Below are 13136 nucleotides of genomic sequence, written 5' to 3'. Positions count from 1 at the left end.
TTTAAAAAATCGTTAAAAAACAACAGAGTCCCAGTTCTCCCTCATCATACATGACAAATAGACCATCTAGGTTGATTCATGGCTTAACATAGTGCTATATATCGTTTGGGCAGTATAAATGCCATTTGGACATGGTTCACTGACTTTTGGGTTTGGAAACCGACTTCCTATGATCGTACATGGCAAATGGACATAACATCCTGATTTGGCACTTTCAATACTTTCATATTGCATTTGGACATTTCTTATGGCATTTGGCAATGGTTCACTGACTTTTGACTTCGACTTTTGACTTCCTATGAAATCATATTGCAAATGGACAAAACATCCTGATTTGGCACATTCAATACTTTCATATTGAATTTGGACATTTCTTATGGCATTTGGCAATGGTTCACTGACTTTTGACTTCGACTTTTGACTTCCTATGAAATCATATTGCAAATGGACAAAACATATGACTTATGGACAAGTAAAAAAAAATATATATATATGACAATAAAATATGACGAAAGTATGTTCATACAGATCTTATACATGTATAATTGACAAGAAAAAAAAAATCGAAAGAATTTTGAAAAACGGTCCATTAAGCTTTTTTTTAGGGGGGTGATAAGTTTTTGAAAAAAAATTCTAATTTTCTAAATTTGACTCTTGGGTCTTGACTTGATATGCATTTGCAATATGAAAATCTACGGTGGAGAGCGCTCGCCATCTTTTGGATTTTTGCTGTATGACACTTGGCATTTGCCTTATGACATTTGCCATAAGCTTTGAATGAAATGCCGTACATTTGAGTGGTATTGGACACCGTGCATATGTTTCGTACAGTGCCAATATGTTCCCATTAATTTGTGTCCATTTCAGGGGGGTCTTCCTTTACAATCATGTAAGTGTCTTTGTCCACAGACTAAGAGACAGGCCTCAGCATCTTCAGATTAGGTGCTACAAGAAAGAGGGTGGAGGAGAAGGGAAGAGAGAGATCAGAAAGTATGGAGAAGAAGGAGGAGTGAGATACACCTGAGATAATGATGTGATGATGGTCCTATGATACACCTGAGGTAATGATGTGATGATGGTCCTATGATACACCTGAGATAATGATGTGATGATGGTCCTATGATACACCTGAGATAATGATGTGATGATGGTCCTATGATACACCTGAGATAATGATGTGATGATGGTCCTATGATACAGCTGAGATAATGATGTGATGATGGTCCTATGATAGAACTATAATAAGATACATTTATTACAGGCAGCAACACAAAAACATGCTTCCATTCTGAAAAAATACTTTCTCTTTGATCTGGGTAGCTATGTTTTTATTTGACCTATATTTAATCATTCCACATATTCAAGGGAGGGAGAAAAGAAAAGGGTCTTACCTAGATTCACTCAAGTACTTAACAAGATGGTGTTCATGTTCACTGAGAGCTTTGAGACAAGCTCCCATCACTTCTGGTCCTTTAGGGAGGACTGCATTCAGTAGTTCTCTCATTCGCTCCTGTTCAGTTGTTTCAGCTGTTATTCTGGAGTACTCTTCATCACCAATCATGTCCTTTGATGACAGAACATCTGCTATTGGCATTGGGTTTTTGACTCCCTGAATGAGTACAGCCCTGTGTTTCTTCAGAAACTCCTCAGCAGGAATCCCAGAGAGTGTTAATGCTGAAGGGGGGTGAATTAAATGACAGAGTGAAAATAATACAAATATACAGAATACATTTTCGAAATATTCCAAAACATGCATCTTATATACAACAAGGTAATAAAGTAATACTGTAAAAAACACAAAGTCTCATGTTTGGGGCAAATCCAACACAACACATCACTGAGTAACTGCCTCCTTATTTTCAAGCATGGTGGTGGCTGCATCATGGTATGGGTATGCTTGTCATCAGCAAATACTGTAGAGTTTTCAGGATGAAAATAAATGGAATGGAACTAAGAACAGACAAAATCCTAGAGGGAAACCTGCTTCAGTCTGCTTTACACCAGACACTGGGAGAGTAATTCACCTTTCAACAGAACAATAACCTACAACACAAGGCCAAATCTACACTGGAGTTGCTTACCAAGAAGGAATGTTCCTGAGTGGCCAAGTTCTTACAGTTCTTACTTAAATCTGCTTGTAAATCTATGGTAAGACTTTAAAAGGGCTGTCTAGCCATGATCCCCAACATCTTGACAGAGCTTGAAGATATATGAAAATAATAATGGGCTAATATTGTACAATCCAGGTGTGTAAAGCTCTTAGAGACTTACCCAAGAAGACTCCCAGCTGTAATCGCTGCCAACGGTGTTTCTAAGTATTGACTCGGGGGGTTGAATACTTATGGAATGACTATTTTAGGCATTTAATTTCTATCAATCTAAATATATATATTCTTTGACATTACAGAGTATTTTGTGTAGATTGTTGACAGGAAATGACAATGAAATCCCTTTTAATCCCACTTTGTAACACAATAAAATGTAATGCAGATACTTTTGAAAGGCTCTGTATTTCTGTCTGAAAGTTCTGTATATTCTATATCATTACACTCCACTGAACATGACTCATGAAGACCTTCATCACCCCACTGAACATGACTCATGAAGACCTTCATCACCCCACTGAACACGACTCATGAAGACCTTCATCACCCCACTGAACACGACTCATGAAGACCTTCATCACCCCACTGAACACGACTCATGAAGACCTTCATCACCCGACTGAACATGGTGACTCATGAAGACCTTCATCACCCCACTGAACATGACTCATGAAGACCTTCATCAGTGTCCTTCATCACAACTTGAAGAGATGTTAGCTCTGTAACCCGTTTTATAAACCTCAACAAACAAACTTACATATTGGATGAGAGTCGTTGCTGTACACATCTGAAAAACAAACAAGAGAAAATATCATAAAACATTTTAATAGCATCTGTTAGAAAAGGACATTTATGATTGACATACTGTTCATGTATAGTATTTCTTACCTTTTGATACCACTGATTTCCATACTGTTCTCTCATCATCCCCGATTAACTCCATCTCAATGTCAACCCCTGTGTTTCCCATAATCATCTGACAACAGCTTGGTGTGGTGTCTGCAGGTAACAGCTGAATCTTCTGTAGAGGCCATATGGTGCAACGATTGACACAACAGACAGAGAGAGAAATAGTGAAATAGAATGATATTCCAGTTATTCATATACAATATGACAGATTCATGTCCTCAGCCTGATAAAACTGCACCTCTGGATTGATGGAAGTGGAGTGGGGATTCTTGAACGCAAACCAACTGTTCAGCTTTAAGGACCCGTTTGGACTTGACAGGACGAATTCTGAAAATCCTTTGGACACCTGATTTTTCTCCCGTTCCTGAACAGCCTACAAAATGAGCAATGTAGTAGTCAGTCAGAACAATGTAGTCTCGTAATTCACACAACATGCAGCTCACTGAGAAATCCATTTTTGTCAACAACAAAAAATGTGTACACTACTGTTTTACTATCCCTATTTTACCAGGATATTATGTTAAAGGTGTACCAGGTAAGTTGACTGAGAAGAGATTCTCTTTTACAGCAACGAACTGGGGAAGAGGAGAGGGGGAAAATGAGCCAATTGGAAGCTGGGGATGATTAGGTAGCCATGATGGTATGAGGGCCAGATTGGGAATTTAGCCAGGACACCGGGGTTAACATCCCTACTCTTACGATAAGTGCCATGGGATCTTCAGTGACCATGGAGAGGACACCCGTTTAACGTCCCATCTGAAAGACAGCACCCTACACAGGGAAATGTCCCCTTCACTGCCCTGGGGCATTGGGTTCTCCTCTTTACTGCCAAATAGAGGACCACGTCACAATGGACCTCTACGTTCCAAGACAGTAATCTCAGTATCAGAGAGATAGCTGAGAACTTGGGATGGAGAATCTTAGCATGGAATCTGGTGACCTCATGCACTTCCTCTAAAGACACTCCATGTTCCTCTACATGAAGAATCTTCATCTCATTCCTCAGGGAACGGTTGGTCCCTGAACAACACAATACAAAGGAGACAGAAAGACAAATATTGCATTATTCATCCAACTAAAACACAAAGAATATGCAGTACCAGATCACAGTAAACTCAAACTCCCAGAATAGTTCATTCATTAATTCAGGAAGTGAAACTCAGTTACATGGAAATGTCTTTCTGAATACTATTTCTATATGGTTTTACCTAAACAGACACAGTGTGGCAGATGAACTTCCTCCAGTTCACCTAACTCCATAGTGATGTCCAGCAATGGACCACCTTGTGTGTACTGCATGTCTTTCAGAAGTTGACTGTAGGGTTCCCAGGTCCTGAAGTGATACTTCAGAACGACATCTCTCTCACACAGCCAGCGGAGCCCAGACACTGTGCACTCATAACTCCCTTTGGGTGTCCTGTGCCTGAGGGCAACAACAAGATATGGGAGAGAGGGTCAATGGTCAAATGGAGAGGTTGGATTAGAAGACTATTCCCAAAGGTAATGGGGAAATACACTAGCAGGTGGAATGAAATGTTAAAAGTAGTTATTTTACCTGAACATTGTCACTCCCTGGACAGTGGAAGTCAAGGGTTCAATCTGAAGCCATTGTGTGGAGTCCTGAACAAGGACAAGCATGTCAGTAATACATATGGGGCCTGTTTCCTGGACACCGATTGAGTCTAGTGCTGGACTAAAAAGCATGCTCAATGGAAGTTTATATAGAAAGTTCTTTAAGGTCCAGGACAAGACTTAATCTGTGTCTGGGAAACTGGCCCATTAACCAAAGTAACTCATCAAATATATTTATTCAATGTTACATGGAATGCTGGTGATTTATCATTTAAACTGTCTAATGACAAAATATGACAACAGCTAAAATCCTGCATGCCTACAAGCAGAACACAGGACTGTCTATATCCCAGTATGAATGGTTGGTCAGTACACACCTGGCTTTGAGACTGTGTTTATATTACTAAAGCAGAACACAGGACTGTTTATATTCCAGTATGAATGGTTGGTCACTACACACCTGGCTTTGAGACTGTGTTTATATTACTAAAGCAGAACACAGGACTGTCTATATCCCAGTATGAATGGTTGGTCAGTACACACCTGGCTTTGAGACTGTGCCTGACTCCTGCAGGTATGTAAAAGTAAGAATTGACATTATGACTTACCTCAACATGGTCACAAGTCTTACAGCTCTGAGGAATCCCTGAAGTCAAAAGTAGTTGTTATTTAAAATGGACAATCTCATGGAATAATGAATTAATAATTATTAAATAGACTTGTAATAAAAATGAATATAAGTGAGCAACAGTCTCAGAATGTACACTCATTAGCATACCATAATCTGACATTAGTGTTATAATAATTAATGTTTGTGGAAGCAGGAAACAACATCGTTCTGGTCCATGTTTTGTAGATGTTGGGAATCTGATTTCTGCTAGATCCTAGGATGTTCTCTTCACTCTCTTACAGCGTGTTAGCCACGCGACCAAAACAGAGAAGTTTAGCATCGTGTTACAACGCTCTTAGTTGTTGCAGAAATTGGCCCACAATGCCGTTTACTTTGTGCACATATGTCATATCGCTGACTCTACCTTTAAGTTTGTTTTGACCAAATAGATCATGATTGTGTTCCTTGACTGGGACTCAAGTGTAATGAACGTTTTCATCGCATATAGATTTTAAAACAATTAAATTAGTTAACTCACATTTCTCAGGTCCAGGCTTGATCCAACACTCTCCACCATGGTCTCTGGTGTTCTCAGGTCCAGGCTTGATCCAACACTCTCCACCATGGTCTCTGGTGTTCTCAGGTCCAGGCTTGATCCAACACTCTCCACCATGGACTCTGGTGTTCTCAGATGGAGACTTAATACAACAATCTCCACCATGGTCTCTGGTGTTCTCAGGTCCAGGCTTGATCCAACTCTCTCCACCATGGTCTCTGGTGTTCTCAGGTCCAGGCTTGATCCAACACTCTCCACCATGGTCTCTGGTGTTCTCAGGTCCAGGCTTGATCCAACTCTCTCCACCATGGTCTCTGGTGTTCTCAGGTCCAGGCTTGATCCAACTCTCTCCACCATGGTCTCTGGTGTTCTTAGGTCCAGGCTTGATCCAACACTCTCCACCATGGTCTCTGGTGTTCTTAGGTCCAGGCTTGATCCAACACTCTCCACCATGGTCTCTGGTGTTCTTAGGTCCAGGCTTGATCCAACTCTCTCCACCATGGTCTCTGGTGTTCTCAGGTCCAGGCTTGATCCAACTCTCTCCACCATGGTCTCTGGTGTCCTCAGGTCCAGGCTTGGTCCAACACTCTCCACCATGGTCTCTGGTGTTGGTACAGCAGAAGGATAGACTGTGATTAAACTAAATACAACTTATAAAGGTTTTATTTAGCATACATACAGTCTGTCTGTTGGTCCAACAGAACACATTAAAACACACCACTACTACTAATGAAATTGTAGGAATGATTCCAGAGGCAAACACATGATGAAACAATGCTATATGACTCACCTCTGAATGTGTTGATCATCTATCTGACACAGGGTCACTGAGGAGGAGAAAACCTCAAACCCAAATCCAGGATAGAGGGGTTCAGTGAATGTGGTGTGTTCTGTGTAAAGATGTGTCAGTGTACCAGAGGAGGACACACTATAGAAGGACAAATTACCAGCTGAACAGTCCAGATACACTCCAACTCTGTTAGAAACAGGACCAGAGAAGGATCTCCTCCAGACTCCAGGATGGTTAAATTCATAACCACTATCAGAGCAGTATAAACTCCAGGACTTCCAATTGGCTCCAATCCAAGTGTCATCCTCCCCTCCCTTCCTCCTCATTCCTTTGTACACCACACCAATGAAAGCCACGCGACCATCCCTCTCCACCTCCCAGTAATAACGACATCCAGATAAGCCTTCTCTGCAGAGAACTTGGTAAAGATAGTCAAATCTGTCTGGATGGTCTTCATAATGCTGCTCCTCTCTCTCACATGTCACCTTCCTGTTCCCCTCAGACAGTATCAGGAATGGGTTTGCTGTATTTGGGTCCAGGGTGAGATGACAGGCATCTGTAGACAAAAGGAGAGTTTAATCAAACCACATCTTCATATAAAATGTTGTTTTGTAGGAACAGAACAAGTATTGATTAGTTACTATGTTACTATAGTTCTGAATATACAGTTAATTAGGATTGAAGAGACTTACATTTCCTCAGCCCTGATTTCAGCCAGCACTCTCCACCATGATCCACACTGTAGGAGAAACAGGTTATTGACTGACAAAGACCTAATAAAGCAGTCAACATTTAAACCATATTGTTGTGTTCTGGTGCACTATTCAAGTTCATTACTAGAGACATACAGGTGTTCTATCCTACCTACTGCATACAGAACGGAGTACAATTCATTACTAGAGACATACAGGTATTCTATCATACCTACTGCATACAGAACGGAGTACAATTCCAACAGGATATCAGAGATGCAGAAGAAGAGTGTTCATGTGGTGATGATGTATGCTGTGTTGGAGTGCTCAGCCTGCTGAGTAAACTTCCCCTTAATTCTCCCATCATGTCCTCAAGTTACTGACCCTACTACACTACATATGACACAACCGCTGCTCACACTATTAGGACATCTATTCTGACTTACTTCAGCTTCATCAGTTTATATGTGGGATCCAGCAGAGCAGCTGAAAGCAGTCCACCTACAGAGTCTCCTGGGTGATTGTAGCTCAGGTCCAGCTCTTTCAGGTGGGAGGGGTTTGACCTCAGAGCTGAAGACAGAGCTGCACAGCCCTCCTCTGTGACCAGACAGCCAGACAGCCTACAGAGAGACACACAACAGCTGTCTAGGTTGGTGTACTGGTGTCAATCATCTTGTAGGACACCCATACATTTGTCCATGACACAAACATTGTGATGAAACATCAGAGTATTTGTTTTACTCAGCTCAGTACCGACCTGACTGAAACAGCTGTACTTACCCCAGTGTGTGTAGTTTACAGTCTGGATCCTCCAGTCCAGCAGACAGCAGTGTAACTCCTGAGTCCTGCAGGTCATTGTCTCTCAGCTCCAGGTGTTTCAGTTGTGAGTTGGGTGAACTCAGGACTGAGGCCAGATCTGAACAGCAACCCTCTGTCAGACCACACTGACCTAGACTAGAGGGCAGAAGAGCACATGATTAACACATGTTTAAAACATCCACATAATACCTCTAACTGAAGATATTGAACTCACACTAGTGTCTGTATGTTGCAGAGTGGACTGGTTAGTCCAACACAGAGCAGCTCCACTCCTCTGTCTCCCAGGTCATTGTAGCTGAGGTTCAGTTCTCTCAGGGGGGAGTTTGGTGTCTGCAGAGCTGAGGCCAGAGTCTCACAGGATTCATATGTGAGTTTACAGCCATCCAGTCTGGAGAGAGGAGATATGTTGATACACTGTTAAATATGCAAAGCTTTAACAATAATGAGATGCATTAAGACAATAACAGAAGGACGTGATTAACCAATGTTAAAAACATACTTTTTACGGCCCTTTTAATTTTTTTATATATATTGATTTATTCATATATTTTTTGTATACGTTTTTACAAGATGAGTGATGAGAAGAGAATCAACCAGCTCATTGGGTCTCTCTCTACACCCCCCATATGCCATGTCATGAAATATGCAGACAGGTGGATTAAAAGTATGTTTACATTGTAATACTTCTGACAAACAACTTCTAACTTCGCCCATAACTTTAGGAATTATAGCATTCCCAGAAAGCATGAATTATTGACTCGTTGTAAGTTTTACACTTAAGACATGATTCTGCCGTTGTGCTGTAGAATTTGTTCATTTTGTCTCGTGTAATAAATTCTATACATTAGTTTATACTGGATTAACTATACATTTTTGCTAATGTAACAGTTTAACTTTAGTCTGCCCCCTCGCCCCTACCCGGGCTCGAACCAGGGACCCTCTGCACACATCAACAACTGACACCCACGAAGAATCGTTACCCATCGCTCCACAAAAGCCACGGCCCTTGCAGATGAAGGGGAACCACTACTTCAAGGTCTCAGCGCAAGTGACGTCACCTATTGAAACGCTATTAGCGCGCACCATCGCAAAACAAGCTTGCCATTTCACATCGGTTACACTAACTTTAATTTCGTTAGTTATGTTCCAACATTCCCTCCATCTTGTGCCAATATCAGTTATTTTAAAGTTTTGGTTTCAATAGTTTAGATTTTTCACTAAAAACACATACTAACTCACTGTCACGACAACTGCCGAGGTCCTTCTCCTTGTACGGGCGGCGTTCGGCGTCACCGGTCTTCTAGCCATCGCTGATCCATCCTTCATTTTCCATTGTTTTTGTCTTTCTTTTCCACACACCTGGCTTTCATTATCCAATGACATGTTCATGTATTTAACCCTCTGTTTCCCCCATGTTTGTCGTGCTTTAGTTATTTCTATGTTCAGTTCGATTCATGATGGTTTTTTTGACGGGTGCTGTGTTTATTTACCGTTGGTTTTTTGGTCAATTGTATTTGTTTACCTTGTTACCTTAACTTTTGAGTAAAGTACGTTGCTCACTCATTTTGCTCTCCTGACTAATATGACTTTATTATTCAGCTACACTCACCTTCTGACACTCACTCAATATATTTAAAACACTCTCTCAATATATTTAACCTTAGGTTGATATATTTATCACGTTTAATGAATGTTTCTGCATATTTACCAAGATGTTAAAATAATGTTAAAAACATAATAACACATAATTACTACAAATATATAAACACTATAAAGACAGTGCATACTGAAGATATTTACTCACACTAGTGTCTGTATGTGGCAGAGTGGACTGGTTAGTCCAACACAGAGCAGCTCCACTCCTCTGTCTCTCAGGTCATTGTAGCTGAGGTCCAGTTCTCTCAGGGGGGAGTTTGGGGTCTGCAGAGCTGAGGCCAGAGTCTCACAGGATTTATATGAGAGTTGACAGCCATCCAGTCTGGAGAGAAAAGATAATCTGTTAGATATACAAATCCTTCATTATAATGATACTGTAAACATCAACTCAATAACAGAACTTACAGTGCTCTCTTGCAGGTTTTCAATACTGGCATTAACCTCTGATAACCTTCCTCTGTTGTGGTGTATGTCTTCAGGTCAAACTCCTCCAGCACTTCCTCTGACATCAGTAACAGGTAGGCCAGGGCTGAACATTGGTCAGGTTTTAGCTCTGTTTCTGAAAGAGTTCCTGAATGCAGGGAGGTCTGCATGTCTTCAACTAGAGAGTTGGCACCAAGTTCATTCAGACAGTGGAACAAGTTGATGATCCTTTCTGGTGAGGATTCCTCCTCGATCTTGTATGAAAGGTACCTGACTGTTTCCTCATTACTCTGTGTTGTACATCCTGTCTGTGTAACAAGGCCTCGTAACAGATTCTGATTGGACTCCAGTGAGAGACCCAGAAGGAAGCGGAGGAACAGGTCCAGGTGTCCATTCTCACTCTTCAAGGCCTGGTCCACTGCTCTCCTGTGTAAGTCAGACAACTGGATTGACTCCTTCTCTTCATCATCACTAGTGGGGGAGAAAACATTTTCCTTCTTGCCCAGACATGATTCTAAAGCATGCACTGCTGCTAGAAACTCCTGAATGCTCAGATGCACAAAGCTGTAGACCTTGTCTTGGTACAGCCCAGATTCTTCTTTAAAGATCTCTGTACACAATGCTGAGTACTCTGATGCCTCTGTGACATCAAGGCCACACTCTCTCAGGTCCTCCTCATAGAAGATCAGGTTGCCCTTCTGCAGCTGTTGGAAAGCCAGCTTTGCCAGTTTCAGGATCATCTCTTTTTCTGACTGAGACAGTTCCTTTGGGTTTGTCTCTGTGGCTTTGTTGTACTTCCTGTTCTTCACAATGATTTGGATGAGAATGAAGTGTGAGTACATCTGGGTCAGAGTTTTGGGGACTTCATCCTTCTCTGCCTCTTTCAGCATCATCTCAAGGACAGTGGCTGATATCCAACAGAAGACTGGTATGTGGCACATGATGTGGAGGCTCCTTGATGTCTTCATGTGTTTGATGATTTCATTGGCCAGATTCTGATCTGTGATTTTCTTCCTGAAATACTTCACCTTCTGTGGATCATTGAACCCTCGTACCTCTGTCACCTTGTCAATACACTCAGGAGGGATCTGATTGGCTGCTGCAGGCCGTGAGGTTATCCAGAGGAGAGCAGAGGGAAGCAGAGTCCCCTCGATGAGGTTTGTCAGCAGCACGTCCACTGAGGTTGGCTTCGTGACATCACAGCACTTCTCATTGTTTTTGAAGTCTAGAGGAAGTCGACACTCATCCAGACCATCAAAAATGAAAACAGTTTTGGTTTCACCAACTTCAATGCTGTCAATCTCTTTCAGCTCTGGGAAGTAGTGGGAAAGAAGTTGCATCAGACTGTATTGGTCCTTTTTCAGGTTCAGATCACGGAAAGGAAGAGGAAACATGAAATGAACGTCCTGATTTGCTTTTCCCTCTGCCCAGTCAAGGATGACCTTCTGCACAGAGACTGTTTTTCCAATGCCAGCGATTCCTTTTGTCAGCACAGTTCTGATAGGTTTGTCTTGTCCAGGTAAAGGCTTGAAGATGTCGTTGAATTTGATTGGTGTCTCTTGTGTGGTTTGTTTCTTGGATGCCATCTCTATCTGTCTAACCTCATGTTCATTATTGAGCCCTCCACTTCCACCCTCTGTGATGTAGAGCTCTGTGTAGATGTCCTTGAACAGACTTTGGTTTCCATGGTGTCCAATTCTTTCAGATATGTGTTGATACTTGTGTTTCAGTTTAGCCTTAATGTCTTGTTGGACTGTCAGCAGAGTTTGACCTGTAGGAAAACAAGGAGATTGATATTAAGACCATGCAACTAGAAGATTAACTTTTGAAAGTTAAAACTGATCAACATGATCAAATATTAAATGAGTAATTTGATCAATATAGATGGATGTAAGGTGTGGACTGGGGAGAGACAGGGAGGACTGTTGTAACTCCCAGTCTTACCTCTCCTACCCAGAGGGCTGTTGTAACTCCCAGTCTTACCTCTCCTACCCAGAGGGCTGTTGTAACTCCCAGTCTTACCTCTCCTACCCAGAGGGCTGTTGTAACTCCCAGTCTTACCTCTCCTACCCAGAGGACTGTTGTAACTCCCAGTCTTACCTCTCCTACCCAGAGGGCTGTTGTAACTCCCAGTCTTACCTCTCCTACCCAGAGGACTGTTGTAACTCCCAGTCTTACCTCTCCTACCCAGAGGGCTGTTGTAACTCCCAGTCTTACCTCTCCTACCCAGAGGACTGTTGTAACTCCCAGTCTTACCTCTCCTACCCAGAGGGCTGTGGGTGAACATCACAGCACCCTCGCTGTCAATCCTCTCCATCGTCTCAACTGACTCCTGAACATTTTCATAGTCCAACTGGTAGTCAGAGCTTTTAATTTGTTGTTCAGACATTTGGTCATGTCTCAGAGGTTCCTGGCTGGGTGAAGGTGACTCTGCTCTGGGCTTCTGGACACTTTCAACAAAACAGGGAGACCGATCACTTCATCAACAGAGCATCAATATCACATCAACTTTATTTCAACAACTGCATAGCTGAACTCAAGTCCTGGTGTTTCTTTAAACTGAGTGGCTGCAGTTCCCAATTCTCTGGAAGCCTTTTCCAGAACAATCTGAAGCTCCTGCGTATGTATGGGATTCTCTACTTTACATAGTCTCTGTTGTACTCATTCACTGTATGGTATTCTCTACTTTACATAGTCTCTGTTGTACTCATTCACTGTATGGGATTCTCTACTTTACGTAGTCTCTACTCTTTCACTGTATGGGATTCTCTACTTTACATAGTCTCTGTTCTACTCATTCACTGTATGGGATTCTCTACTTTACATAGTCTCTGTTCTACTCATTCACTGTATGGGATTCTCTACTTTACATAGTCTCTGTTCTACTCATTCACTGTATGGGATTCTCTACTTTACATAGTCTCTGTTCTACTCATTCACTGTATGGGATTCTCTACTTTACATAGTCTCTGTTCTACTCATTCACTGTATGGGATTCTCTACT

General features: G+C 41.8%; 2 protein-coding genes across 2 annotated transcripts; both read right to left on the bottom strand.

Moving 5' to 3' along the window:
- Window positions 1-2845: 2845 nt before the first annotated feature.
- LOC120051632 (NACHT, LRR and PYD domains-containing protein 1 homolog) lies at window positions 2846-4616 on the bottom strand. Its single transcript, XM_038998528.1, has 5 exons — window positions 4570-4616; window positions 4223-4437; window positions 3841-4034; window positions 3547-3589; window positions 2846-2892 (listed from the first exon to the last, which is right to left on the bottom strand). The coding sequence occupies exons 1-5, from the start codon at window positions 4575-4577 to the stop codon at window positions 2846-2848; spliced, it is 507 nt and encodes a 168-aa protein (XP_038854456.1). The 5' UTR covers window positions 4578-4616.
- A 1922-nt stretch (window positions 4617-6538) lies between these two features.
- Window positions 6539-12449, bottom strand: LOC120051631 (protein NLRC3-like). The gene is made up of 6 exons (XM_038998527.1): window positions 12389-12449; window positions 10115-11903; window positions 9858-10031; window positions 7681-7854; window positions 7235-7281; window positions 6539-7098 (listed from the first exon to the last, which is right to left on the bottom strand). The coding sequence occupies exons 1-6, from the start codon at window positions 12447-12449 to the stop codon at window positions 6539-6541; spliced, it is 2805 nt and encodes a 934-aa protein (XP_038854455.1).
- Between the last annotated feature and the right edge of the window lie 687 nt (window positions 12450-13136).

The sequence above is a fragment of the Salvelinus namaycush genome, chromosome 8 (genome assembly GCF_016432855.1).
Source record: "Salvelinus namaycush isolate Seneca chromosome 8, SaNama_1.0, whole genome shotgun sequence".
NCBI lineage: Eukaryota > Metazoa > Chordata > Actinopteri > Salmoniformes > Salmonidae > Salvelinus > Salvelinus namaycush.
Note: the sequence above shows the minus strand (reverse complement) of the source record. Positions and strands in the feature narration are given on the sequence as shown.

Excerpts from the sequence above, each read along its gene's own strand:
- LOC120051631 (XM_038998527.1), bottom strand. The coding sequence starts at position 12,449 with ATGGAGAGGATTGACAGCGAGGGTGCTGTGATGTTCACCCACAGCCCT. Across the intron at positions 10,032-10,114 it reads AAAACCTGCAAGAGAGCACT|ACTGGATGGCTGTCAACTCT; the intron begins GTAAGTTCTGTT and ends TTTTCTCTCCAG. Across the intron at positions 7,282-7,680 it reads TATAAACTGATGAAGCTGAA|TGTGGATCATGGTGGAGAGT; the intron begins GTAAGTCAGAAT and ends TTTCTCCTACAG.
- LOC120051632 (XM_038998528.1), bottom strand. Across the intron at positions 4,035-4,222 it reads GCCACACTGTGTCTGTTTAG|GGACCAACCGTTCCCTGAGG; the intron begins GTAAAACCATAT and ends TGTGTTGTTCAG. Across the intron at positions 2,893-3,546 it reads CTTCTCAGTCAACTTACCTG|ATGTGTACAGCAACGACTCT; the intron begins GTACACCTTTAA and ends TTTGTTTTTCAG.